This window comes from Pristis pectinata, chromosome X (assembly GCF_009764475.1).
Source record: "Pristis pectinata isolate sPriPec2 chromosome X, sPriPec2.1.pri, whole genome shotgun sequence".
NCBI classification, from domain to species: domain Eukaryota; kingdom Metazoa; phylum Chordata; class Chondrichthyes; order Rhinopristiformes; family Pristidae; genus Pristis; species Pristis pectinata.
The window spans coordinates 13,844,175-13,872,035 of record NC_067450.1 but is presented as its reverse complement, the minus strand read 5'-3'; the positions used below and the strand labels follow the sequence as shown (position 1 = coordinate 13,872,035).

At 54.1% G+C, this 27,861-nt stretch overlaps 1 protein-coding gene across 2 annotated transcripts in view; it reads left to right on the top strand.

The window, feature by feature from the left end:
• LOC127566985 (integrin alpha-5-like) overlaps nt 1-27,861 on the top strand; it is a 90,895-nt gene that overhangs the window by 41,004 nt on the left and 22,030 nt on the right. For both annotated transcript variants that reach the window (XM_052009570.1, XM_052009571.1), the window contains exons 4-19: nt 733-850; nt 1,474-1,535; nt 2,389-2,434; nt 4,687-4,812; nt 5,757-5,801; nt 6,906-6,949; nt 8,242-8,298; nt 9,249-9,301; nt 10,313-10,518; nt 11,886-12,080; nt 14,905-14,950; nt 16,062-16,163; nt 19,790-19,845; nt 23,044-23,198; nt 24,121-24,258; nt 26,064-26,131. In XM_052009570.1, coding sequence (XP_051865530.1) covers nt 733-850; nt 1,474-1,535; nt 2,389-2,434; nt 4,687-4,812; nt 5,757-5,801; nt 6,906-6,949; nt 8,242-8,298; nt 9,249-9,301; nt 10,313-10,518; nt 11,886-12,080; nt 14,905-14,950; nt 16,062-16,163; nt 19,790-19,845; nt 23,044-23,198; nt 24,121-24,258; nt 26,064-26,131 — 1,517 coding nt within the window. The remainder of the gene's footprint in view (nt 1-732; nt 851-1,473; nt 1,536-2,388; nt 2,435-4,686; nt 4,813-5,756; nt 5,802-6,905; nt 6,950-8,241; nt 8,299-9,248; nt 9,302-10,312; nt 10,519-11,885; nt 12,081-14,904; nt 14,951-16,061; nt 16,164-19,789; nt 19,846-23,043; nt 23,199-24,120; nt 24,259-26,063; nt 26,132-27,861) is intronic.

The window sequence follows — 27,861 nt, the reverse complement described above, 5'->3', positions numbered from 1 at the left end:
CTTAGATTAAGCTTCTGGACTCATTGCCTGATATTGTGCAGTCCTTGATAACTGTTGTTTCGTTGCAGGCCCGTTGGGCCGTTTTACTGATGGGAATGGAAGTGACTAACCTACAGTCACAGTTATATCCCACAGTGTATGGGATAGGGTGTTACTGGCAACACCACCCCAATTGCCCTTGAGGCAGTGTTGATGGGCTATTTTGCAGTGGGCAGCAACCCCCAGAGCGTGTGGACCCCACCCTGCTGTACCCAAGGCTACCAGCCATTGTACACCTCACATAACAACATTGGGCTCAGTGGCAGCATAGACCGTGGAGTCCGTCACCGTTGTCAGAGAGGCCCGACTCAGGCGGGCTCAGAATCAACCACCCCCCCCCCCCCCCCCAAATGAAAACTCCAATCTGTGGCATGCCAGGACCTGGAGGGGTATCGGAGAGGGTGGGAATGTTTTGCTTTCAATTTATTTTTGAGTACTTCTACTTGTCAAGTTTATAGAGTGTTGGTATTTGTTGGGGCCATGTGGGGAGTGTATCACTGCGGGAGGTGGGAGGTTCTGTGGCGTGTCTCCAGTGAAACAGCCGGGGGGAGTGGGCAACCCGGCCATCAAATTTCAACCCTCAGTGTGTCTCGCGTCACTGAATCCCTGTCAGGAGTCACTGGGGTTTCCCAGAACCTTTTTCTGGGATGAATCACAAGGCTTTTGACTCACTCTTCTCTTCCTCTTTTCCAGGCCTGTGCCCCTCGCTACACGTGGAGAGAAAACCAGCAGAACAATGAGCTGGTGGGGACCTGCTACCTCTCGACAGGCAACTTCAGCCACGTCGTGGAGTACGCGCCGTGTCGAACAAGTAGGTGCTGCCTCCTCTATCTACTTTTGGTGTAAAAGATTCGACAGCGTGCTCCTTCACCTCCTTGTGCTTGAATTCCCTCTCCCTTGCCCTGGATGGCCCTTAACCCCTGACCCCTGACCACCCTCAGCGGCACTTCTGTTGTCCCATGATGGGATGTTATTCCTCTCTCGCCCTCGCCCCAGGGCACTGAGGCTAATTTTGGCCCCTGATCTGTTTCCAAGTTTCTGGCAGAAAGCAGCATTCCGTGGTTCCCTTCAGCCTGATTAACCTTTGGTGGAATTGGTAAAATTCAGGCCGCTGTGTAAAACGACGCAGTGAATGGGCAGGAGTGAGGCAGGAGAATCCGTCAGAGCACGGCCATGCGGTTTCCTACCCTCCCCAATAAGTTCTGTCGGTAGCCTTGTACAGGAATGTCTCATCCTCCACCTCCTTCCTGTGTAGTTGATGCTAAATGTGTTTAACCAACGTACGAAACCTGAAGTTCTCGTGCAAGCTTCCTCAGTTAGCAACCCAAGAGTATTCTCTCTTCACATCTGGCTTCCCAGTTTTCCAGATGTGGTGGCAGTTCTGAGAATGACAGCATTGTGACTGATGTAATAGTATTGCTACTGTTTCCACAGATTGGCACACACATTCAGGCCAGGGATTCTGCCAGGGTGGTTTCAGTGCTGACTTAACAGAGGTAAGAGCCTTGGGGTTTCGTGCTAGCCATTCAGGACTCTACTCCAGTGGTACTGACTGCCACCAGGAGTAGCCATGGATGCCACCTTGTATTCCTTGCTGAGAATCAGTGAGGTGGCAACTTCTGTCATCAGACTCCACGTGGGAGCCCCAGTTGCCAAGGTGATGACTTGGCATGGCGATGGCACCAGATGGTTCACTGTCAGGGCAGAGGGCACTGTTGAGTGTATTTCTTCACATTGATTCAGACTGTCCCAAGCCTGCGGCACTGGGAGACTTGGCCCCCAGGTATGTTTGAGGGCTCTGTGCTCCCATAGGGTTGGATCTACGCGAGTTCCCTCGCACTCTGCAAAGGTCTCCAGGGCTAGACATGGAGCCGGCATTGGGACTCCCCGAATGGTTCTGGAGATTTATGCTTCAATGCACCAGTACGGACTGTCGGGGTGTCGAAGATCAACACCTCGGATCTGGCACAAAACTCATGGTCTACTGGGCAGCAGTGGTCCCTGCTTCTGAGACCTGGACCACCTACATCAGGTGCCTCAAGGCCCTGGAGATCCCACCAACTCCATATCTGCAAAACCACCCAAATCCACCGGAAGGATGTAAACCAGCACCAGTGTCTGCTCCCCACCCTGTCAGACACCTCCGGACCCATCTGTGGTCCCACATCAGTCTCATCGAATCCCATAAAACCGGAGTCATCCTCGATTCCGAGGGACTGTCTGAGAAGAAGGTGGTTGGTGTTGGTGCTCACAGTAAGGGGCCAGCTGATCATGCCAGCTGTGTTCCTCGGCTCTGTGTTGTCAGGGTGTGAACCTGTTCACTAATGCCAACTCTCTGTGTCCTTCCAGAGTGGCCGGGTGGTGCTTGGTGGGCCTGGCAGTTTCTATTGGCAAGGTAAGTCGTGTCCCAGACAGGAGTGTGGGTGTAGGGCAGCTGGGCTTGGACCCACTCTGCCCCCAGGACCTGAGCCCAGAGCTGGCCTTGCGCACGCTCTCTCTCTCTCCCCCCGACCTCTCTCTCCCCCCGACCTCTCTCTCTCCCCCCGACCTCTCTCTCTCCCCCCGACCTCTCTCTCTCCCCCCGACCTCTCTCTCTCCCCCCGACCTCTCTCTCTCCCCCCGACCTCTCTCTCTCCCCCCGACCTCTCTCTCTCCCCCCGACCTCTCTCTCTCCCCCCGACCTCTCTCTCTCCCCCCGACCTCTCTCTCTCCCCCCGACCTCTCTCTCTCCCCCCGACCTCTCTCTCTCCCCCCGACCTCTCTCTCTCCCCCCGACCTCTCTCTCTCCCCCCGACCTCTCTCTCTCCCCCCGACCTCTCCCTCCCCCCGACCTCTCCCTCCCCCCGACCTCTCCCTCCCCCCTCTCCCCCCCCTCCCCCCGACCTCTCCCCTCCCCCCGACCTCTCCCTCCCCCTCTCCCCCCCCTCTCCCCCCCTCTCCCCCCCCTCTCCCCCCCCTCTCCCCCCCCTCTCCCCCCCCTCTCCCCCCCCCTCTCCCCCCCTCTCCCCCCCTCTCCCCCCCTCTCCCCCCCCTCTCCCCCCCCCTCTCCCCCCCCTCTCCCCCCCCCTCTCCCCCCCCCTCTCCCCCCCCCTCTCCCCCCCCTCTCCCCCCCTCTCCCCCCCCTCTCCCCCCCCTCCCCCCCCTCTCCCCCCCCCTCTCCCCCCCCTCTCCCCCCCCTCTCCCCCCCCTCTCCCCCCCCCCTCTCCCCCCCCCCTCTCCCCCCCCCTCTCCCCCCCCCCTCTCCCCCCCCCCCTCTCCCCCCCCCCTCTCCCCCCCCCCTCCCCCCCCCCCCTCTCCCCCCCCCCCTCTCCCCCGTCTCTCTCCCCCCCCGTCTCTCTCCCCCCCCGTCTCTCTCCCCCCCCGTCTCTCTCTCCCCCCCCGTCTCTCTCCCCCCCCCGTCTCTCTCTCCCCCCCCGTCTCTCTCTCCCCCCCCCGTCTCTCTCTCTCTCTCCCCCCCACTAAATCTTCAGTGCCTTGTTCCCTCAGTCTCTGTGTCGAGTAACTTCACTCCAACGCCCCACTCTTTCTTTCCCCAGTCCTCTCCAGCTCACTGTGTGCTTGCAATAAAACCTTATCACACCCTCAGTGATCTGTCTGCGGCCTTTCATGAGCTTGACCACGATGCCCTCCCCCAGCTCCTGCCTACTGTTGGCTGCACCAGGTGTCCCCTCCAGTGGGTACCACGTTATCCTTGCTGCCTCCCAAGGATCCCTCCTCCACCATTCCATGCCCCCATCCACACCGCATTGGCTTCCAACATCCACACTGACTGCCAGCTTGAGCCTTGCACTTTCCCTAAACTATTGGACAGTTTGACACCCAGTAGTTGGTGAGCAGGAATTTCCTCCCAGACAAGTATCTGAGGCTTGACCAGAGCGTTCAAAAGCTCCGTCCCATATCCATTTCATTACCAAGATCTCCTGATTACCTCCCCCGTACCGTCGCCTGACCCCACCCTGTCTCAGCTCTTCAGCTGCAGAAACCCTCACCCCTGCCTCTGTGACCACTGGATCTGACAATTCCCGGCTGGCACGACCGTTCACTGACGGGCTGATCCCGAGTGCTGCAGCCGGTGTTCCCAAGTGGCTTCCCGCGCCGTCATTCAGCACTCCGAGCCTGCCCCTCCCCATTCAGGGCAGTCACAGCTGATCACCCACTTTGTGCCCTGCACCTGCCCCCTCACTCCCCCAGGTCACTTCACCCCTTCCGTGTGAAGGACAATATCTTCCCGATGGGCCCTGACCGCTGTGGCTCCAGTGGCCCCGGCTGCCGGAGCCCAGTCCTGGCACCCCCTCCCGAGCCAGCTCCGTGGTGCCTCTCCTTGGCAGATGCATGTCTCTCCACTGGGGGGGGGTGGGGTAGGGTGAGACGTCCCGTCGCTCAGGGCCGGTGGGTGGGGGAGGGGTCGTGGGGGGGCGGGTGGGAGGGGTGTGCGACGTCCTGTCCCTCAGGGCTGGTGGGTGGGGGAGGGGTCTTGAGGGGGTGGGGGGCTATGCGACGTCCTGTCCCTCAGGGCCAGTGGGTGGGGGAGGGGTCGTGGGGGGTGAGATGTCCTGTACCCCTCCCCGCCCCCGCGTTGGGGGAACAGTTTGGGATGGGGCTATTCTCTCGGCCCCTGTGTGACAGGTGCCTGTGTCGGTTTTTCAGGCCAGTTGGTCTCTGCCTACGTCAAGGACATTGTTCAGCCTAGTGCTGACTTCAACTTCATCCAGTTCACCCGAGGCGAGGTGCGCACTGCAGTGTCTCCTGGCTCCTTTGATGACAGTTACCTTGGTGAGTGGGATGTGCCCTCTGGTTTGTGCCGTGTTTAGCTGTAACTGACTGGTTACATGTCCCAGTTCTGATGGTGCCTGTTCCCCAACTGCGTGAGTGGGAGGTGAGAGAAACCTCTGCTCACTGGCCCGTCACTCATGGAGGTAACCTGCTCCTGCTGTCTCTGCACAGTGCTGGTCCCCTGTGCTGTGAGAAGTGTTCACACCCCTCCCTCTCACACAGTAAATCTGCCTCCCCACCCCACTGCCCACCACCTCTGTGTAAAATGGGTGCACTGTGAGAGTACCTTCTCCAGGACAGGAGTGGTTCAGGATGGGCACGAAATGCTGGCCTTGACAGTGATGCCCAGGTCTGGGAAAAGCTCATTGGAGCTCAGCCTTGGCTCCGTGGTGTGATCGTCAGAGCGAGACTTGGGTCCACCGCTCAGAACAGAGCGCCCCCTGGCCAGAGCTCGCACCAGTAGACCATCAGGGTTCTCGCTGTCTGTGAGCTGACAGGGTGGGTCATTGATCCCTTCTGACTGTGGTGCTCTGATTTCACACAGTGCGGCTCTCCCCAGACCTCCCTGCTCCCGCCAGCGTTCACGCCGGGCTTCCTGACGCTTTTCCGTGGTCTCAGATTGGCTGTGCATCCGAGGGCTGTGGGCAGCACCGACCGCACCATTCGCACAGTCGTGTGGCCGATGGGGCGGAGCCCGTCCGTTGGCGGTGGCACACACGCCCTTCCCGGGGCCACTGACGGTGACGAGGATTTCCTGTGTGGGCGAGCTGTGGACTTCAGGGATCAGTGTGGGGATCAGTGTGGGGGTATCAGAGGTGAAGGGACCATATCCGAAATTGTCAAACTCATGGAGTGTCTCAGTCAGGAGACCTGCCCACTCCTTATAAGCTGCAACCCCTCTCCCCCCCAACCCCGTGCTAAACTTCTTTCTTTCTTTTCCAAAGGTTACTCCTTGGCCGTTGGAGAGTTTAATGGCGATTCCATTGAAGGTAAGGGTTACATGTGCTGTATTTGAGAGATTGTTGCAACTTGTTTCATTGAATCCCTGCCGAGTTTGAACTGCTCGCCGGGAACACGTTGGGCATGGCAGCATGACTGGGGCAGCTCACCAGGGAGTGGAGATTAGAAAATCTTTCAGTGCATGGGCACCAGTGGCATCCATTGCCCATCCCCAAGTTACCCCAAGAAGGCGTCATTCGACTTTTTCCTTAAACTGTTGGGGCAGCACAGTGGCGCAGCGGGTAGAGCTGCTGCCTCACAGCGCCAGAGACCCGGGTTCGATCCCAACCTCTGGCGCTGTCTGTGTGGAGTTTGCACGTTCTCCCTGTGACCGTGTGGGTTTCCCCCGGGTGCTCCTTGTTTCCTCCCACATCCCAAAGACGTGCAGGTCATCAGCCGCTGTAAATTGCCCCAGTGTGTGGGTGAGGGGTAGAATCTGGGGGGAGTCGATGGGAATGTGGGGGGAATAAAATGGGATCAGTGTAAATGGGTGGTTGATGGTCGGCACAGACTCGATGGGCCGAAGGGCCTGTTTCTCTGCTGTACCTCTCCGTGACTCTGCAGTCCGTGTGGTGGGGCTGCTGTTGCTGAACAGTCAGCAAAAGGGCAGAGGGGGCTGGTGGGGGGAGGGGGTGAAGGGGTTGGTGAGGGGTGGGGTCAGGGGGAGGGGGCCGGTGAGGGGCGGGGTCGGGGGCCGGTGAGGTGTAGATGGGGAAGGAAGGGTGTTGGTCTGAGCAGAAGGGGCAGTGGGTTGGGGGGGGGGGGGCGGTGAGGGGAAGGAAAGGTGTTGGGGGGAGGAGCGGAGGAGAGGTGCTGATGTGAGGGGATGGAGGGCGGGCAGTGGAAGGGGACTGGGTGGGGGGAGGAGGGGAGGGCAGGACAGGAAGGGGGAGTGGGTGGGGGAGGAGGGGAGCTGGGGAAGGGCAGTAGGGGAAGGCAGGTGGGACAGGAGGGGAAGGGGGAGTGGGTAGGGGAGGGAAAGGCAAGGGTTCGAGGAGACTGTTGCTTGATGCAGCCTGATGTCAGTGATTACTGTGACATTCTGGCAAGACCAGGGAACAGGAGACTGACAGTGTGTGTGTTCTTGTTGGCAGATTATGTCACTGGGGTTCCTCGTGGGACACAATCCGTTGGATATGTAAGCACTGATTGATGGTGTATGGTATTTGCAGTCAGACACTTTGGGTCAGAAGTTTGCCCCTCCTGTAAACCTCACCACGGGTGCCTGCTGACTTGTGGAATCAGGCCTCACGTACACAGCGGCCTGTCTCGAGCCGAGGCAGGAATGCACTCCTGCGCGTGTTTGCATCGCGATGACCCTGGGACCCCATGCTTGAGGCTGCAGCTCCAGCTGCAGCAACAGCACTGACGCCCATTTACATGGCACTTAACAATTTGGCCAAATCCACCAGTTCCCATGTCTACCAGTTGTGAGCAACATTTTGCGAGTGTGACTCAACAGAGCTCAGAAGCCCTGGAACCTAAACTGAGCACATCTGGAGCTGTGACCAACCTCCACCTCACTCACTCCTGATCTCAATCACACCGAACCTTGCTGTGTTGGAAATCTTGTAGCCAGGGGATAATGGGTGAGAAGTTCATCTTTGGCCATCGCCGCACCTCTTCTTCAGAACTTGGAGATGAAGCATCCTCAGTCGGTGTGTCCGAGGGTGACTCGTTCAGCAGCTGCAGCCTTCCATCCCCAACTTCCATCCCCATGTCCTTGTTCCTCACTTACTCACGAGGTCCTGCGTTGCCACACAGAGGAACTGATTTCTGTGCTTTATCAAATCCCTTTCTTGTGTAAAACACCCAGGTCAGGTCCCCCCTCACTGTATTGGCTCTGGGAACATGTGCCAAATTCCTATACCTCACCCTTCACCTCCCGATGAAGCACTTCGGGCTCTGCAATGACATTGGTGTTAAATCCTCACGATGAGCTGTCGTGTACGTTTGTCAGAGCTCGGAGAGAGGCGAGCAAGGCATGGTGAACTCATTGTTCTTCAGGTATAATGACTGCTCCTTGCCTATTCTCTCCTCCACCCCCCTCCTTACCCCCTCCTTACCCCCTCCTTACCCCCTCCTTACCCCCTCCTTACCCCCTCCTTACCCCCTCCTTACCCCCTCCTTACCCCCTCCTTACCCCCTCCCCCCCGGTGACCTTCACATCCTTGGCTCGAACTGCACCGATGAAAATGGAAAGGCATCGTCACTTTGCGGCTGGGTCAGGAGACGGCCGACAGCTCGGAGGGCGGGTTTCGAACATCCCTTGAGGAGGGAGTGGGAGGGAGCCATCACTACCCCTCAGTGTAGCTGACAGTTGCTCAGCTCCTGCACCATCTTGGAACAGGACCTTGCCCACTGTAAGCTCCAGCTCTGTTGTTGTGGTTTCCTTGTTCGAATCACCTCTGCTCTGATCTCTCCAAATAGGTGACCATTTTAAATGGGACAAATATGAAAGCCTTACTCAACTTCTCGGGTGACCAAGTAAGTTTCTCCGTCCCCTGCCTGCGTTTTTCATTGACCACTCATCTTTCTACTGTTTTGGAGACTTAAGTCATGAATTGTTCAGGGCCTTGCCAACACTTCCCAATGGACCGTTGGCTGAGGGACTGAGCTAGCAAGGGCCCGTAGAGTTATACAGCATGGAAACAGGCCCTTCTGCCCAACTCGTCCGTGCTGACCAAGGTGCCTTCCTGAGCCTGTTTGCCCGCGTTAGGTCCATATCCCTCTAAACTTTTCCTATCCATGTACCTTTTGAACATTGTGACTTAAACGTTGAGCCATGAAATCCAAGAAGTCCCAGCTTTGATCTGTGGTTACCCTGAGTGGACTGCTCTGGGGTTGGGTTCCCCTGAGGGTGCTGGGGAATGGCGGGCACAAATCAGCCAGGGTCCCTGCTCCTGTGCCCTGGTCGGGCAGAGTCTGTACGTTGGGCGACAGGGTAATCTGATTGGTCTGTGACACAGCCCCCAGCACTCGGTGTCCGGACACTCACCTGGCCAAAGTGAGTGAGTCTGGGCAGATGCAGCAGCCACTCTGTGGATGCAAACCGGCCCAGAAAAGGAGCGGCTCACTGTTGGGAATTGGCACCGAGAAGGACACCCCCGTTACCTCGGCTTCCCTTCCTCCCCAACCCCCCCCCCCCCCACCCTGCGAGGCCACCCTTGCTCGAGACACCCCACTGATGTGAGCGGGTCAGAGCCCCCAGAAGCAGCCTCCCCTCCCCCTGCCTGCAGCCTGTTGAGCTGGAATTTTCTGCTGCCCCACTCACAGCGTGACTCCGCTCGGCTGCGATTGGGGGCCTTTGCAAGTAACCAGGCATCAGCTCCGCCTATAAACCGTCAAGAAGAGGGACACTGCTATAACAACGAGCAACACACACACACACTGTAATTCAATGAAGCACTGAGAGGTCTCTTCGTAATTTCTTCCAGATGGCCTCATACTTTGGATCTGCTGTGGCAGTGACTGACATCAACAGTGATGGGTGAGTTGTCCCAGCCAGTGAGGAGACTGGCTCTGTACTCAGCCAGCCAGCTCCTGCGATCAGCGTTTCGTAGGAAGTGATTGTTAAAATATCTGCCAAATGTGATTTCCTCTTTAAATTGTTTGTGCATGTGTCATCGTGTTCTGCAGAATCTTTCAAGGAGAGACCAGGCAGGAAGATGCTCGCAGCCCTTTCCAATTAAAGCTGAACTCCCGCGTGTTGGAATAATGTTTCCGGGCCAACACAACAGCTCCTCATTTAGTCGCTCAGAGGCCTCCATCTCCCGCCTCCTCCCTCTCCTAGTTAAATACCACACGGGCCTGTTCAAAACCTCTCACCCATTCAACCCTTTCCCTGTTTTCCCAGAGCCCAAACCCTGACTCAGAGCAAAGTTTCAGTGTCCCAGTGAAAGGTTAGAAAGTGCCTCAGTTTGAGATCTTGCTGTGCAGGCAGCCAAGCTGGTGGGAATGCAGCTGGCTGTGATTTTTATCGGTGACTTCATTGGAGAGCGAGTTCAGGGTGGAGGCGATTTCCGCTCCTGCCTCGGGGGTTGTGGTCGGTGCTGAGCCAGAGTGAAGCCTTTGTCTACAGTGGAATGGGGAAGATGGGGCGGTCTTTGGTTGGCAGGCTGGATGATCCCAGTCCCAGTTAGTCCTGCCACTGTCCAATCCTTAGGGGCTGCAAATTGTTGCAGTAGAAGCAAAAAAGTAACAAAGCCGTGTTTCCCTTCCACAAGGCTGTTTTGAACTGTTTCAAGATGTTCTGGCAAGGATTCAGTGGGCCATTGCTGGAGCTGGAACTCACAGCTCGCCCTGGGTTGATGCCTGTCCCCTCTGATTGTGGCTTCCTGCAGGGTCGGAGGTCAGCGGCTCACTGTTGCCTGGGCTCTCGGCGCCATTCCGAGAGATGGGCCCAGTGGGCAGCTGGCCAGTTGTCACGTTGATGCTCTCCGGAGCTTTGCTCTGTCCTCGGTCTGTTGCGTGGCAGCTAACCTCAGTGGCGATTTCACAGGCTGGACGACGTTTTGGTTGGTGCGCCGATGTTCATGGAGCGAGACTCTGGGGGAAGGCTGCAGGAGGTCGGCCGGGTCTATGTCTATTTACAGACGGGCCTGCTGGAATTTAACGTCACGCAGAACCTGACAGGCAGGGACACCTACGGGCGATATGGGACCTCTGTGGCAGTGTTAGGCGATCTGGATCAAGACGGATTCAACGGTATGTAGGGTTTGCTTTGCATTGCACCTGGAGCACTACTGGGCGAAGGGTAGGCCTTAGCTCAGTTCCGTAACCTCCGAGAGGCTGCCTTGATTTGTCCAAAGGGTAACAGCATTATTCTCACCTTCAGGAGGGATGTGAACAAATCCGTAATTTGCTAACTTGATTGGCTGAGATCCAGTCTCCAAGATGGCTCTGAAAGGAGGAGCACTGGAGTAGAGCAGCTCTAGAATGGTGCCTCTGAAGGGCCTGGGTGGCATTGGTTCTGCAAAGGTGGATTTAACTCCTTGAGGGGGAGGAGGGGTGGGGGTTAATTTGCAATGAGCAGCACCTTTTCAAAGAAATGGGTGGAGAAAATGGCTGCACAAAACAGAGAAATGAATCATCTAAATAACTTGGTTGAAAATGTAGCTGGGTGGGTTAGTAAATTCACAGACGACACAAAGGTTGGTGGTGTTGTGGATAGTGCCAAAGGATACAGCGGGATATAGATCAGTCGCAGACATGGGCAGAGAAATGGCAGATGGAGTTTAATCCAGTCAAGTGTGAGGTGTTGCACTTTGGGAGATCAAATGTAAAGGGACGGCACACAGTTAATGGCAGGACCCTTAACAGTATTGATGGACAGAGGGATCTTGCGGTCCAAGTCCATAGCTCCCTGTAAGTGGCTGTGCAAGTAGACAGGGTGGTAAAGAAGGCGTACGGCACATTTGCCTTCATCAGTTGGGGCACTGAGTTCAAGAGTCAGGAAGTCATGTTGCAGATTGAAAAAACTTTGGTTAGGCCAACTTGAGGTATTGGGTGCAATTATGGTCACCCCGTTACAGGAAGGATGTGGAGGCTTTGGAGAGGGTGCAGAAGAGGTTCACCAGGATGCTGCCTGGATTAGAGGGTATGAGCTATAAGGAGAGGTTGGACAGACTTGGGTTGTTTTCTCTGGTGCGGCGGAGGCTGAGGGGAGACCTGATAGAGGTTTATAAAATTATGAGAGGCAGAGATAGAGCAGACAGTCAGAATCTTTCTCCCTGGGAAGGAATGTCAAATACCAGAGGACATGCATTCAAGGTGAGAGGGGGAACGTTTTTTTACACAGAGAGTGGTGGGTGCCTGGAATGTGCTGCCAGGGGTGGGGGTGGAGGCAGATATGATAGAGGTGTTTAAGAGGCTCTTAGACAGGCACATGGATGTATAGGAAGTGGAGAGAGATGGTGTGCAAGCAGAAGGGATTTTAGTTTAATTCTGCATAGTTTTCGGCACAGACACTGTGGGCCAAAGGGCCTGTTCCTGTGCTGTACTGTTCCGTGTTCCATGTTCTAGCCGTGACTGGCAGACGTTGCTGCAGGCTGATCCTCCTCTTCTGCCTACAGATGTGGCAGTTGGAGCCCCGTACGCTGGCGACCAGCACCAGGGCCTGGTCTACATCTACAACGGGCGACCTGACGGCCTCAACAGCACCCCTTCTCAAATCCTGATGGGACAGTGGGCAGCCACTGCCAAGGTGCCAGCAAGCTTTGGATTCGCAGTCCGGGGAGCAACAGACCTGGACATGAATGGGTACCCAGGTATTACACAGAGCTGGAGTGTCCAGGGGAATGGGGGGGAGGTGGGAACACTGACTGCCCCTTCAGTTAGTGTACTGCGTCCCAGAGAAGATCGAAACGAGCAAGTCTTGCAACTTCCCATCACGAGCCACCCCTGTGTCTGACCCTCCGCTCTGGTTCAACATCACACGCAGGTACACACCCAGCATGGCGTTTTCATTCACTGCGAGAGAGGAAAACTGTTTCCTCTGGAGGGGGAGGGGTGAACGTGAAAAACAAGGGGTCCATTGGGGATTGATGTCAACAAGCACTGTCCCACACCGAGTGCTGGGAATCTGTTCCCTGTACAGCAGCAGAGACTTGGACACACTTGCAATTTTTTTCCCAACTGTGATAGATGGAATTTTTTCAGTTGTACATTGAGGGAGGAACTGCAGACTGAGTTCAATCGATTTTTAGGCCTCAAAGGTTTCAGTGAATGTGGGAATCGGCAGGTAAGGGAGTGGGCTATAGGATCAGCCTTTGGGACCCACTCTGTATCTCTGTTCCCAAAGGGTAGTGCAAGTGACAAAAAAAAGCAGAGATGCTGCAATGTTTGCAAGGCCAGGCTGTTTCCTGGATCAGTACAGACCTAGTCCCAAGTGTGCCATGGAATTACACTTGGTATACCACACAGAACCAGGCCATTGGGCCCAAGTAGAACAGCTGGTCGTCCTTAAAGACATATCCTTCCACTCCTCTCTCCCAACTGCTGTTTCAGACCTCCCCTCTCGCAGTCCCATCCCATTCACCTCAACCTCTCCCCGTGGGACTGAGTACCACAGACTCGCCACTCCCTGGCTAGAGTTTCACCTGAACTCCCACGTTGACTTGTTATTAGTGAGATTCATGTCCTTGGTTTTCAACATCCTGACGTGGGAATATCACTGCTGGGCCCACCCAACGAGCACAGTGTGGTCATGCACTCACTCAGCACAGAGACAGGCCCTTCGGCCCACCCTGTCTGTGCTGACCATCAACTACCCATCCACACCAATCCCATTTCCCAGCACTTGGTCCGTACCTTTCTCTCCTTTGGTGATTCAAGTGCTCATCTAGATACCATGAGAGTCTCTGCCTCCACCACCCCCTCAGGCAGTGCGTTCCAGATTTCAACCACCTCCACCACCCCCCCCCCCCCCCCCCCCCCCCCCCCCCCCCACCACTGGGGGAAATATCCCCCCTCAGACCCCCTTACATTAAACTTGTGGCCTTTGGTTTTAGACACCTGTGTAATGCAGCAAAGTTTCTCGCTATCTACCCCCTCAAAATTGTGTACCCCTCTATCAGGTCCCCCCTCAGCCTCCTCTGCTCCACAGAAAACAAACCCAGCTTCTCTGGAGTACAATGGGGTGTCCATTCACACTGGATGAATTGTAGAATTCCCTCCGTTCCTCTCCACTCCCTCCCTCTCCTTGTTTGTCCTCCCCAAATACATCACCTTGCACTTCATACAGTCATCCAGCGCAGAAACAGGCCATTTGGCCCATAGCATCCACACTCAGTGGGCACCCATCCGTACTAACCCCACCTCCCAGCACTTGGTCTGCAGCCTTCTCTACCTGAGCAATTCAAGTGTTCACCTGGACCCTTTGTAAGTACTGTCGGTGACTCTGCCTCCTCCTCTCTCCCCAGCAGTGTGTTCCAGGTACTCGCCGCTCTCTGGGTGAGAAAGGTCCCCCTCAGATCTCCAGACCGAATACATCTCCCACAGTTGTTCCCACCTCACCAAGTCCACTGATATCTTCCTGTGGTCTCGGACATTCCCCCTCGTTCTCAACCACACCACCACAAATGTCCTGACTGCTCGACCCTCACCGCTGGTTCCAGTCCATCATCTCAGCCGAGTGAAAGTGACCTTGGCCCAACCTACAACCCTTACTCCCAGTCCATCTGCAGACTGTGGCACCCCTCTGCTCTGTCTCGTTGAACTCTGAGCCCTGCCTCCAACGTCTGTCTCACCGCCGTCCTTCCCACTTGTCCAGGTTATTCTCCAACCCAAGTCCCCTCCCACCTCCTTCTCATGAGCCTTGTACATCCCCACTGAAGTAGCTCTCTGGGATTTACCCCTCCTGTCCCCTTTCCTGGGACAGTAGCAGAATGAATGTCAGGGTAGATGATATCCCCAACATTATTTTTATGCCTCAGATATTGTGAATCACCCAGCATGGAAACAGGCCCTTTGGCCCACCGAGTCTGTGCCGACCATCAACCACCCATCCACACCAATCCCATTTTATTCTCCCCACATTCCCATCAACCACCCCCAGATGCTACCCCTCACCCCCCCACACTGGGGGCAATTTACAGCGGCCAATTAACCCACCGACCCACAAGTCTTTGGGATGTGGGAGGAAACCGGAGCCCCTGGGAGAATCCCATGCGGTCACGGGGAGAACAGTGCTGTCTGTGTGGAGTTTGCACGGAGGTCAGGATTGAACCTGTTGCACTGTGACAGCAACCGCTGTAGTGTCCTCGGCAATGTGAGGATGACTTTTGTTCCTCATCTTAATCCTTGACGTCTGTGTTTGCTGATCTAACATAGGATCCCCCTTTACAGCTGTAATTATTTCCTCAATCATTGTCGCTTCCTCCTCCTCCCACCCTGCAGACCCCTTTCCCACCTGGAAGCGGGAACGTTGAGCAGCCACAGCGCCCATCTTTGGGCCGTGGTTCCATTGTGGGCACAGGACACACTTCGATGTATCCACCCATATCCCAGTTCATCCCCAGACTGTCTGCAGTGAGGTGTAAACATAAAGGTGGGCCCCTCCTTCCCTCGTTCACTTCTCTTTCTGTTTTTCAGATGTAATTGTCGGGGCATTTGGTGTTGATCGAGCAGTGGTTTACAGGTGAGAGTGTGCAGGTGACCTGCTCGGTATATTTGCTATTGATTGCTGCATCATGTTGATGTCAACTCCAGGTGTAAGCCCTCGAGCAGTCTGGTTTCCCAGCGCCAGCTTTCTCCTGGAGAGACCCCCCAGGCAAACCCGGAGTGGACTGATCTTCCCAGCAGCTCCATCAGCTGAGTGGGACAGCAGGAGAATCTCGGGAAAGTCTGCCCACCCTCCCCCAACAACGTGGCCCCTTCCCGCTGCCCGACCTTGGTGAGCAGAACCAACCCAGCACCCGCTGGTGATTGTTGTCCTCGCCACTCAGTCCAGGCATCAGCTCTCGCTCCACAGTTGTGTGCCGTTAATGATCAACCTGGCCGTACCCTCGCTGTCTGCGGCCCCTGTTGGATGGGGCATTACAGAGGAGGAAGGCACCAAACAAAGCAGGCTTCACGCCCACTGCTCTGCCACGTAGGTCAACGCTGAATCGGAACTTGGTTTACAATTCCCACGTGTGGCAGGTGAGAGCTGTGTGGACAAGCCATAGCAGGAGGAAAAGATTGCATTCCTTTCCCTCGTTACCCTGTGGGTGAGGAGAGCTGGAGCAACCTCAGACTGCCCTTGCTCTGGGCAGTCAGACCCCTCACCCACTGCACTCTGACCTCCCTCCTCTCAGACTCCAGGCTGGCTTGGGCACGTCATGCTCTGCAGACGTGAACCCTCCCCAGGCCTGTGCTTGTCAACTTGTTTGACACGGGGACCTTGCACTGGGATGGAAACTGGTGCCAGTTTGGCCTTTATCTCAACATATCTCCTTTCTGGACAGCCCCTCGAGTCTCTGGTCTGAGGGACTTCATAATTTGGGGCCTTCCTGCTTCTGGCCTCTCAGGTACCAGGGAATGGGACTTCCTCATCTAAGTCAGGCATTGCCTGGGGAAGGTTCCTCCTTAGTGGAAAGTGGGGGGGGTTTGCTGAAGGCCCCACTGGTATGTGTAACGTGTTAGGTGATAGGAGTCCATCCCATTCTGTCAGCCAACCCATGATGTTTCATGGACAGCAGAATTACTGAGCCTGCCCTTCGTTGCCACAGCAACCATTTCAGGAACTGACTCTCTGTCTCTTGATCTAGGGCCAGGCCTATTGTACGTGCAAGTGCCATGCTGAAGGTGTCCCCTTCTGTCTTCAACCCAGAGGAAAAGGGCTGCACTGTGAACAACACTGACGTCACGTGGTACGTGTGGTTTTCTGCGATTCGGGAACGTCCCAGTGGTACGTGTCCCCTGTAGAGCTGAATGGTCAAGGAGTGGTACAGCACAGTAACAGGCCCTTCAGCCCATGATGTCCATACTGACCTCTTTTTCCCATCTACATTAATCCCATTTGCCCAAGTTATTCTTGTTCTAACTCTGCAAAAGCCTCATCAAACTGTATTTTCAAGCAGAATCCATTTTCTCAGTAATAATGGACTTTGTGCAATCTCTGCAGCATATCTTGCCCCAGAAAACATTCACGTTGGCTTTGCCCATACTGGTGGGAACCTGTTTCTACTGCAAGTTATTGTAGCTGCAGGCGCTCAGCATCGACACTGCGACCTCGGCAGCGAAGCTCAAAGGGACATGCCAGGCACAAGGAGCACTCTTCCGGCCACTGGGTGGTGTTGCCACCGAATGACGAGAACTGCAGTGGTGGGAGAGGATGCGCGAGTGCTCACAGGCAATCAGAGTGACGGCAGCAGGCTGGTGAAGGAGGGGTGTTCTTTATGCCGGGCGCTATTGGAGACCATCCCAGACAACAGGTTCTGGGGGATGTCTGTAGGGACCTGTGCAGTCTCTGGGTAAACCTGTAGTGCAGGCAGATGTCTGTGGTCACTCCTGGGGACTGGAGGAGAAGAGATGAAGTCTCCTCCCCTTGGAGACCTCCCTAATGCAGCAGTGAGATGTGGCAGAGAACAGCAGCTGCCCAGAATGGTCCTGTTGTATCCTGGCTGCCTTCTTAACCCCTTATTGACCCGTCCTACCTTTAAGGCAGTGTGGGCGTACACTCCAAGGCCCCTCTGTCCCTCCACACCACTCAATACCCTCCCATTTATTGTACATTCCCTTGCCTTGTTGCCCCTCCCCAGGTGCATCACCTCACCCTTCTCTGGATTAAATTCCATTTGCCATTTCCCTGCCCAACTGAGCAGCCCGTCGATTATCTCCTTGCAGTCTGCAGCTTCCCCCCTCACTGTCAGTCACAGCACCAGCCGTTTTATGGTCTGCAAACCTCTATCATGCCCCCTAAGTCATGAATATATACTTCAAAAAGCAAGGGACTGAGTGCTGATCCCTGTGAAACCCCACGGGTAACACACTCCCCATCACAAACCACCCACCAAACATTCCCCTCTGCTTCCTGTCACTGAGCCAATCTTGGATCCAATTTGCTGCTCTCACTCAGATCCCACAGGATTTTACTCTTGGACCAGCCTGACTTGTGGGACCTTGTCAGGAGCCTTGCTGATGATGTCAAATGCACGCCCTTCATCCCTTTTCATAGCCTGGGATACATTTCATCTGGGCCTGGTGATTTATCCCCTTTCAATGGTGTTTCAAGGTGAATAGTGATACATTGCAAGACGATGTAAACAAGGCTGGTGGAACGGGCAGATGCGCGGCAGACAAAGTTTAATGCGGAGAAATGTGAGGGGATGCATTTTAATTGGAAAAATGAGGAGAGGCAATATAGGATAAAGGATACTGTTGTAAAAGGGGTGCGGGAGCAGAGAGACCTGGGCTACTGAAAGCGGCAGGGCGAGTTGAAAAAGTGGTTACTAAGGCGCACACAGTTCTGGGCTTTCACAGTAGGGCACAGAGTACAAAAGCAGGGAAGTCATGCTGAACCTTTACTGAACAGAGTGTTGTGTTCAACTGCAGTCACCACAATGTAGGAAGGATATGGAGGCATGAGCGAGGGTCCACAACAGGTGAATGGAAATGGTTCTTGGGATGAGAGACGACCGTTACAAGGACAGATTGGGGAGCTGGGACTGTTCCTTTGGGGAGGAGAAGGCCGAGGGGAGATTTGATGCCAGTGCATAAAATGACAAAGGCTCTAGAGTGGGAAGCTGTTATCATTAGTGGAGGGGTCAAGGGCTAGAGGTCACAGGAATAAAATAAAGGGGAAGGGAACGAGAACTGACATGAGGAAAGACTTTCTTACGCGGCATGTGGTTGGAACCTGGAATGTGCTCCTTGAGGATGTGGTGGAGGCAGGTTCCAAGGGGAACCTGTGAGGGGCCAGGGGGAGTGGGGTGAAACTTGTGAGTTGCTCTGATAGAGAGCCGGTGTGAACACGATGGGCTGAATGATCTGTGGTGCTGTAAGCGTTCTACGATTCGATGAGGAGAGATAGTCCTGGGTCCCAGAGTGCTCCACTACAACTGTGGTTTACCGGGCTTGTCACGAGGCTGCCACAACGGTCTCCGAGCAGAGCTCGAGGCTGTTGGTCTTCCAGGAGTGGCTGGCGGAGGGAATCCCGGAGGCTGGGGCCTTGGCTGCTGGATGTCTGGAGGCAGACAAGGAGGGCAGTGTGAATTATACAGGTACTCTCACCACCCCAGCCCCTCCCCATCACCGAGAAGAACCACCCGTGTGTGGGGGCCTGGGACGCAGCCAGAACCAACCCTGTTCTGGAAACCACGGCCCCACTGTTACAGTGCTTCGATCAACGAGCCGCCTTCCCCAGTTGGGAGGGTGGAGAGGGGGTGCGCTTTGAGCCTGCGCTTCGCCGGGTCGGCCCAGGGTGTGGCCCCGCAGTGTCAGGTGGGCAGGGAGAGCGCCCCCTCAGCTCTACACCTATTCTGGGAACACTTCATCCCCGGCCCAGCTCTGCTGACTGTCAGCCTGCCTGTTCTGATGTCAGCGAGCACTGGGCTGTGGGATCTGCCAGCTCACCCCCTCCCCTTCACAGCAAACGAGGGCTGGCGGTTCCCGAAATCTCCGCCTCCCTGCTCTGCCTCTGGAAGTTTCAGCCTCCCACTGGAATACACAGTAATTCACATCAGCTGTCCCGTCTCCACCTCGGCTGGGCTCCCACTGACTGCAGGCAGCTGGATGGTCCCCTCGCTCCAGCGCTGTGTTCTGATGGACAGGAGAATGCTGGCAGGGACATCGACCTTCTCCCCTAGGATTGGGTGTGAGACTGGAACCTGCTCTCTCAGGCCCTAGGATGACGTCGTTGCTCTGCCGTTTCCAAAGTGAGCCGTGATTTAAAGGAGACTCCCAGCCCTGGCACTGACAGAGGCTGAGAATGTGTCAGAGTGCACTGTCCCTTTAACTCTTGCAGTTCTGCTGAATCCAGCCTGTAGACCGCAAATTCCCTGCAAATACCTGAAGCCAGAATCCAAAGCTAGGTTCCGCTCCGTGAACCACAACACCCCCTCGGGGTATGTGCCCGTGCCCCCCAAGCACCTCAGCCAAGTGGCCGTTCTTTGTGTGAGCCAAGATATTCATAGGCTGCTCAACTGAGGGAGCCATCACAGCTGAGCTCCTGTGCTTCCATTCCAGCGAGTGAGCCCCTGGTAGCCTGCATTGTATGAGAGCTTTGAGTGTGCAGAGTATTCCCAATCCCAGGAGCCCTGGTTGATCACTGATGGTGTCTGTGTCTGGGGTCAGTGGCTGGGTGCGTTTGGGTACGAGGTCCCAAAACCGGCACAGTCCTGCACACGTGCAGGTCAGTGCTCAGCTGACAGACATGGCAAGAAGCTGCCTCGGAGCATGGGCGAAGCTGCTGAGGGCCTGCCCTGCCGGTGGTGTGCTGGGCCGGGACGGTTTGAAATGCTTGTGTTTAACGTCACCACTTCCTTCTCTCACACAGCATCAACGTCAGCTTCTGCCTCAGTGCATCTGGGAAACACGTGCCGGACTCGATTGGTGAGTGCGAGGGCTGCGTCACAGAACGGGCCGGCAGAGAGGGGGATCTCTGCCGTGTAAAATGCAGAGCGAGCTGGGAGAAGGGCGAGGGTTCAGATCCTGCGCTGGGCGCTCTCGGCCTGGGGCGCTGTTTGAGAGTCCTTCCTCTTTACTTATTTAGTCACTGAAGATGGCCAGTGTCAGGTGAGGGCAGGAGGAAGCCATTCAGCCCCCTCACAACCGAGAGCCCAGAATGACCAGTCACTCACCCAGCTGTCCATGTGAACAATGCTGACTGCACCAATGGAGTGAGCTGGTGAGGCGACTCAGCCTGTGTCAGTGATGTGGCAAAGGCTCCCTTCCTCGCCCATTGGGTCAGGATGGTGTGGGAGGGACACATTCCTCAATACAAATCAGCTTCTGGACACTGGCACCGTCCTGGTCACCCAATGGGACCTTTACTGAACACATAGTGACTGGAAGCCATGGCAAGCTCGAGACCTGACGCGCGGTGAGTCGGCCATCGATGAGGGAATGTGTGGTCCTCACCGCAGGGAGTGGTGGGGGAAGGGCAGTGACTCTCGGGGGGTGGGTGGTGTCAGTATTGAGGTACTGTGGAAGGAAGTGATGGCTGAGTCACTGTGTTCACAGGCTGCAGACTGGGGCGGGAAGCAATTGGCTGTGTCATCCCATGCAGGAACACATAGGAGCAGGAGGAGGCCACTCAGGCCCTCAAACCTGCCCCACCATTCAGTGTGATCATGGCTGATCTACACTGGCTTCAACTCCTCTTCTGTACCAGTTCCCCATGGCCCTCAATTCCCTGATCTTCCAAATATTTATCAATCTCCACCTTAAGTATATCCACTGATCCGACCTCCACCTCCCTCGGGGACAGAGAATTCCAGAGATTCCCCTCCCTCTGAGACATTTCTACACACCTCGGTTTTCAATGACCGGCCCCTGTAACTGTGTCCTCATGATCCTCCCACTGGTGGAAGCATCCCAGCGTCCACCTGTCAGGACCAAAGCTGTGTGCAGTATTCCAGCTGTGTCCTCAACACCAACTGAAACAACACCTCCCTGTTCTTAAACTCCAGCCCCTTTGCAACAAAGACCAACATCTGTTTGCCTTCGTAACTACTTGTAGGACCTGTCTTTTTATGGTTCATGCTGTAGAACACAGAGATCCCTCTGAACTTCACTCACTTGTAGGCTCTCTCCATTTTAATAATAATCCACCATTTGATACCTCTCACTGAAGTGCATGACCTCACATTAAACTCTATTTGTCATTTGCCCACTCACTCACTCTATCTCGATCCCATGGCAGAATCACAATGTTCTCATCAAAACATGTCCTTCAATCTATTTTTGTATCATCAGCAAACTTTGGAAACCCCTTACATTTTGTTCCCTCCACCAGGTCATGGATGTAATGGTGAACAATTGAGGGCCAAGTACCGATCCCAGGGGCACTCCACGAGTTACGCCCCTCCAGCCTGAAAAGGACCCATTGATTCCAACTCTGTTTTCCATGTGAAGCCAGTTTTCAATCCATGCTAACACACTCCAGACCTCCAGTACCTTGGGGCTCTTGATTTATGCACCAGCCTCTTATGTGTCATCTTGTCAAATTGCCTTTTGGAAATCTAAATACACTACATCTACAGGTTCCCCTCTATCAGCCTTCCCTTGTCACATCCTCAAAGAATTAAAACCACATTGACCAGGTTTGATGAGGTTCAGCTTTCCTAAATGATTATTGATTTCCTCTTTGAATATTGACTCTAGCATCTTGCCAACAATAGATGTTAAGCTAATTGGCCTGTAGTTCCCAGCCTTTTGTTTTAAGCAAGTGAATCACGTTAGCTGTTTTCCGATCTCTGGTCCCTCCTGGAGTTTAGTGAGTTATGAAAATTTTCACCCAATGGTTCCACTATCTCTGCAGTCACGTTAAACCTTTGGGTACAGTCCGTCGGGTCCTGGTGACTTGTCCACCTTCATCCATCTGATTGTTTAGAATGTAGAACATAGAAAGTACAGCACAATACAGGCCCTTCGGCCCACAATGTTGTGCCGACCTTTAAACCTTGCCTAAGACTATCTAACCCCCTTCCCCCCACGTATCCCTCTATTTTAAATCCCTCCATATGCTTCAATACTTCATCCCTTGTGTTGGGATTTTTACAAGTTTTACAAGTTACTCCCTGTTACTTGAAATGAGCCCCTCTGTTATCTTGTGAATGTTTACAGTGTCCTCCACAGTGAAGGTTGATGCAAATATTGATTTAACGTATCTCCCATATCTTTGATTCCTGTTATTAATTGACCAGCCTAGAGGTCCCACACCCAACTTTGCCGCCGCCTTCCTATTTATGGATCCACAGACACTCTTACTCTTTATTTTGATATTATGCACGGGTTTTCTCAAAATCAATTTTTTCCCTTCTTACAAACTTTCTAGTCTTTTGCTGCTGGATCCTTAAAACTTCCCATCCTGTGGTCTACCACCAGCCCTGGCCACTCTGTATGCCCTATTTTTCAACTTTTATACTTGGCCCCCTTTGTTATCCCCAGATGGTGCCTCTTTCTCATGGAATCTCTCTTTCTAATTGGGATGAATTCCAGTTGGACTATGGACCAGCTGTGTGAATATCTGTCACTGTTCATCCACTGACCCGTCTCACAACTTATTTCCCAGTCCGCCTCGGACAACTCCACCTTCGTACCATTATAACCGTCTTTATTTAAGTTGAAGACACTGGTTTTGGTCCTGTGGTGTTCACCTTCAAACTCCCCCTGGAATTCAATCACATTGTGGTCACTCCCGCCCCGTGGATCTTAATCACAAGATCTCTCATTAACCCTTCCTCATTATAAATAACCAAATGACTGTTTCTGGGTAGGGTCCGTCACATGCTGATCTGAGGCAACCCCTGACACACTACACAAGTTCTGCTTCCCTTTTCCCTGCCCTTCGTCCGCAGCACCCTCTCACCCCACCCAGCCCGATCAGCTCCCCCCCATTCTCCCTCGCATCCTGCTCCAAACTCTTTGCCCCATCTTGTCCATCCCTCACCCCCTGTCCTGCACTCTCCCTCCCCAGCCCTGCCCAATCGCATGCCCTCTCCCCCGCCCACGTTCTCCCTTCTGTTCTTTTTTCACTCCCCTCCTTTCACTAGGACACCGTCTCTGATCTTTGTTTCCTCTCCGAAGGTTTTAAGGTGGAGTTACAGTTGGACAAGTTGAAGCAGCAGGGTGCGATAAAGCGAGTGCTGTTTCTACATTCCCAGGAGCCTTTGTATCAGGACAACGTCACTATCATCAATGGGCAGGGAGGGATCTGCCGAGACCTGAAGATCTATCTCCTTGTAAGTGCTGGTTTCTGCTCCACACTCATGGTCATGGTTCCAGTTACTGATTCCATCCCTCGCAGCTTGACCACAGCCAATTGTTGCTTGGCAGCGAAACACCCTCCTGAGGCGTGAGGGCCTTGCTGGTCTTTTCCTGTTAATCCTAACGACAGTGTGTTCTGATTCCAGCTCGAAGTCCCTGCTACCCTGGTAGCTGCCCTTGCTCAGTTAGAAATCATTAAGAATTTCTAATTTCATTCTCACTTTGCCCAACTGCCTGCGTTCTGGCAATTTGAGCAGCCTCTGTCGATAGTGAAGATGCAGAAGCTCCCTTGGGCCCCCACACCCTTCACCACCGATCTGGAAAGGACCTGACGAGGTTCCCTGGAGACTTGTAACAAGCTCAGGACCCGCTCACATTGGGTTCAAAGTGCAAATTTCTCCAAGTTTCTGCAATCACTCTGGTTACCACCTTCTGATTTCAGAGCTGTGGGAAGTGGCGCAGCGGGTAGAGCTGCTGCCTCACAGCTCCAGAGACCCGGGTTCGATCCTGACCTCCGGCGCTGTCTGTCTGTGTGGAGTTTGCACGTTCTCCCTGTGACTGCCTGGGTTTACCCCCGGGTGCTCCGGTTTCCTCCCACGTCAGAACGATGTGGAGGATCGGTGAGTTAATTGACTGCTGTAACTTGCTTCTTAGTGTGGGCGGGGGGTAGAATCTGGGGGGAGTTGATGGGAATGTGGGGAGAATGAAATGGGATCAGTGTGGACGAGTGGTTGGTGGTTGGCACGGACCCGGTAGGCCGAAGGGCCTGCTTCCGTGCTGGATGACTAAGAGTTCATGATATTTCCAGATCTGATTTTCCCAAAGGAGAAAATCTGAATTTGAGGATAAACTTGCATTTCTCGCCAGTGAAACTTATGAGATCTTGTTCGTTGGCAGGAAGAACATAAATTTCGAGATAAACTCTCACTGATACACATCGCACTGAACTTCAGTCTGGATCCCAGGAACCCCACTGATGACCATGGGCTGCAGCCAATCCTCAGCTACTCAACAAGTGACTACCTGGTACAAAAGGTACACCCTTTCTCCTCACTGAAGTTAGGGTGGATGAGGTTGCACCGAATTTAAAGTGAGGTTTTACCGTCCTTTGCTGTCTTGACATCATCTGTACTCCAGTATTACCAAGGCAACAAGTCACGAGAGCATGTGTTTGATTTCCAAAGCGAGCTCTCCTTGTGTACAGCCTCTGATATGATGATGTGGAAGTTCAGTTGGTCTCAAGGACAGAAGCAAAACATAGCAGATGCTGGAAGGCCACAGAAACTGAGTGCTGGAAACACTCAGCAGGTCAGGCCGTTTCAGTGGGGAGACAAACAGATTTCATGTTTCAGGTCGAAGACCCTTCTTCAGAACTGGCAAAATGAGAAGACAACAGTGTTAACTTGTGGAGAGGGTGAAGAGGACAGAGGAACTGTCTGTGATGAGGTGCAGACCAAAGCTGTCAAAGCACAAGTGATCCCCACGGAACGGGAGGGTTGCGTTCTGAGAAAACGGTCCGTACCACAATTTTCCGTAATGCAAATTGTGTTCCACGTCATCTGCGCATACATCAAGAAAGGTTTTAGTGTTCATTTATTGACTTTTTTTTTCATGTAAATTCAGTGAGAGTGAACTTTGTTCCGCATATCAAACTCCTGGGGAATGACTTGTGAGTTCTGTGAGGGTGAGATCCTGTAACCCGTAACATGGGGGTCATCTGGAACTAACCTCAGTAACCGGCAGGTGGAGAGAGAGAAGTGTAAACCAGAGAAAGTGCAGTGGCTGGGACCTCCCTTTGCCCAGTTCAACTTATTGTCGGGAAAGGAATGGGATCTGCTCTGGCTGTTTCTGAAGTCCCCCTTGTAACCCCCTTGACGCCTCAGTTCTCCTCGATCTACCACGGGTCTGTTGCCATTAGCCTGCTCCCTCTGCAGATGGCATTGGTCCTGTTGTCCAAGGTAGATGGTGGCAGATGTGGTCCCAGGACCCTGCCTCTGCCAGGTGCTGTGCTTGGAACCCATTTTGATGTCAGACTTGGATTTTCATTTGCAGGTTTATAGTGTACCACAATATTAAAACTCTCATTCCCCTGTGTCCTTTGTGCTCTCTCCCCAATAATCTCTCTCAGCCTCTGAAATCTGTGCCCCTCCTCTTATGGCCCGAGTTAACCACTGCACCGCAGGCTCCAGCTGCCGAGACCTCTCTGTTCTCCTATCCCTTATCGAAACTTCGCCAACTCCCTTAAAGAGCTCCTGAAACCCCAGCCTTTGGTCACCTGCCCTCTCCATATGTGACTCAAGAGTCCAATTTTATTTGCTATCGCTCCCATGAAACAGTTGGGACGATGATTTCAATGTTATTTGTGCCGTCAACGTTCTTGATCCCGGCTTCAGAAGTGGAGCTGGATGTGGATGTGCTTCAGGCGTGATGGAGGACGGTTGGCCACCTCCCACTGTCAGCCCTGCTTCTGCCGTGTGGACCAGTTCGTGTCCTACACTGGGCTGGAACGTGACAGATCCTCAGCTTCTTTGCTTGCTGTTGGGCAACACTGAGGCCACTCTGCGGAAGAGTCCTGAAACCTTAACCCTTGGTTCTCTCTCCACAGACGCTGCCTGACCTGCTGAGCATTTCCAGCATTTTCCCTGCACTCTGTTCTGGCTCATCCCCAATCCCACTGTGTTCAGGTTAGCTGCTGACAGAGCTGGGGACCTTGTGCCTGGCCCAGTGGGTGGGGAGACTTTGCTTTGTCTGAATCCTGCCCCGGATTGAGCAGGAACTGGGCAGAGTTTTCACTCATTCAACACACCAAATAACTTCTTTCTTTTGTGAATTTTAATCAGGCCCAGATCCAGCTCGACTGTGGGGATGATAACATCTGTGTTCCAGACCTGCAGCTCTCTGTTCAGGGGTAAGCAGTTTTTTTTTACAAGGGAAATGCATTCTGTGCAGACACAACAAGAGGAATGAAAAGCTGTCGGGTCCAGGACCCAGGGAAGCCTTTCTGCAGAGCTAGAAAGTGATCCCAACGTGGCAGAATTTGGGATCGTGTTTGACGGTGGACAGCCGGAGTCCAGAACCGATGTCCTGAACCGAAATTAAGAGTGACCACACCGGTGTGAAGGTGGAGTTGTCTGGGGTGCACCGGGTAGATCGGCTCAGGGGCAGGACTGTGGTTGAGCAGTGGCAGGTATTTAAGCAGCTGGTTCATAATGCTGAACAGACATTGATCCCAATTAAAAAGCTGGACCACAGGGGAAAGATAAACCTTTCACGGTTAACAAAGGAAGCCAAGGAAAATAATTAATCAAAGACTAGAGCGTACAACATGGCAAGGGCTCGTGGTAGACCAGAGGACTGGGAACTTTACAGGAACCAGCATAGAGTCGTCGAGTAATACAGCAGAGGAACAGGCCCATCACACTCAGGCTTCCCTTTGTACCTGTCTACACCAATCCTGTTTACCTGTGTTGGGCCTTCTCTGCCTTGGTGATTCAACTGCTTGTTAGATGCTGCTTATATGTGGTGAGGGCCTCTGCCTCCACCACCCCCTCTGGCAGTGCGTTCCTGATTCCAACCCCCCCTCAGATCCCCTCGAAACCTCCAACCTCTCACAAACCTATCCCTTCTTGTCTTAGACACCCCTACCATGGGAAAAAGATTCTCACTATCTACCCTATCTATCCCCACATAATTTTGTACCCCTCTATCAGGTCCCCCCTCCGCTCCCCAGTCTCTCCTCATAACTGAGACACTCCATCCCAGGCAACACCTTGGTGAATCCCCTCTGCACCCTCTCCAGTGCAGTCACACCCTTCCTGTAGTGTGGGGATTGGGTTGTCCTATCACGAGCGGCTAAAGAAATTAGATCTGTATTCTTTGGGGTTTAGAAGAATGAGGGGTGGTCTTATTGAAGGGGACCTGACAGGGGAGATGCAGAGATGTTTCTACCAGTGGGAGGGTCTCAAAGGAGCGGACAAGATTAGGGCGGCCATTTAAAGTTGAGGTGTGTAGGGACTTCTCTCAGAGGGTGGGAAATCTCTGGAATTCTCTGCCCCAGAGGGTTGTGGAGGCCGGATCACTGGGATTATTTAAAAAAGTAGACAAATATTTGAAAGATCGGGGAATTGAGGGCTGTGGGGAACTGGATCAACAAAGATGAGGCCTGGGGCAGATCAGCTGTGGTCATATTGAACGGTGGGACAGGCTTGAGGGGCTGAGTGGCCTTCTCCTGTGTCCTTGTGTTCCAGAACACAGTGCCAAGCTGCCATGGCGTGTGCCAGATGGCACCTGCCACTGGCTGTCTCTCTGTAACCTCTCCACGGCTTGACCGGACTTGGTCTCAGTCACCTGATTCCATGCCAGCTCCTCAGTGCGATCCTGCAGAGGCTGCAGTGTCTGAGGGGGCTCCCCTTTGGATGTTCAGGTGGGTGGGAAAGGTTGTGTGACTGAATCAGGGCTGAAAACAGCAGCTCCCCCCTGTCCTGGCCAGCATACCCCTCCACAGAAACCATGAAGTCCTATTCACTGGTCGGTACACCTTGTGGGATTTCACAGAACCAGTTGGCTGTTGAGTTTGCTTACATTACTACAGTGACCTCATTTTACAAGCATCCTGCGGGCTGTAATGTCTGGCCGTAA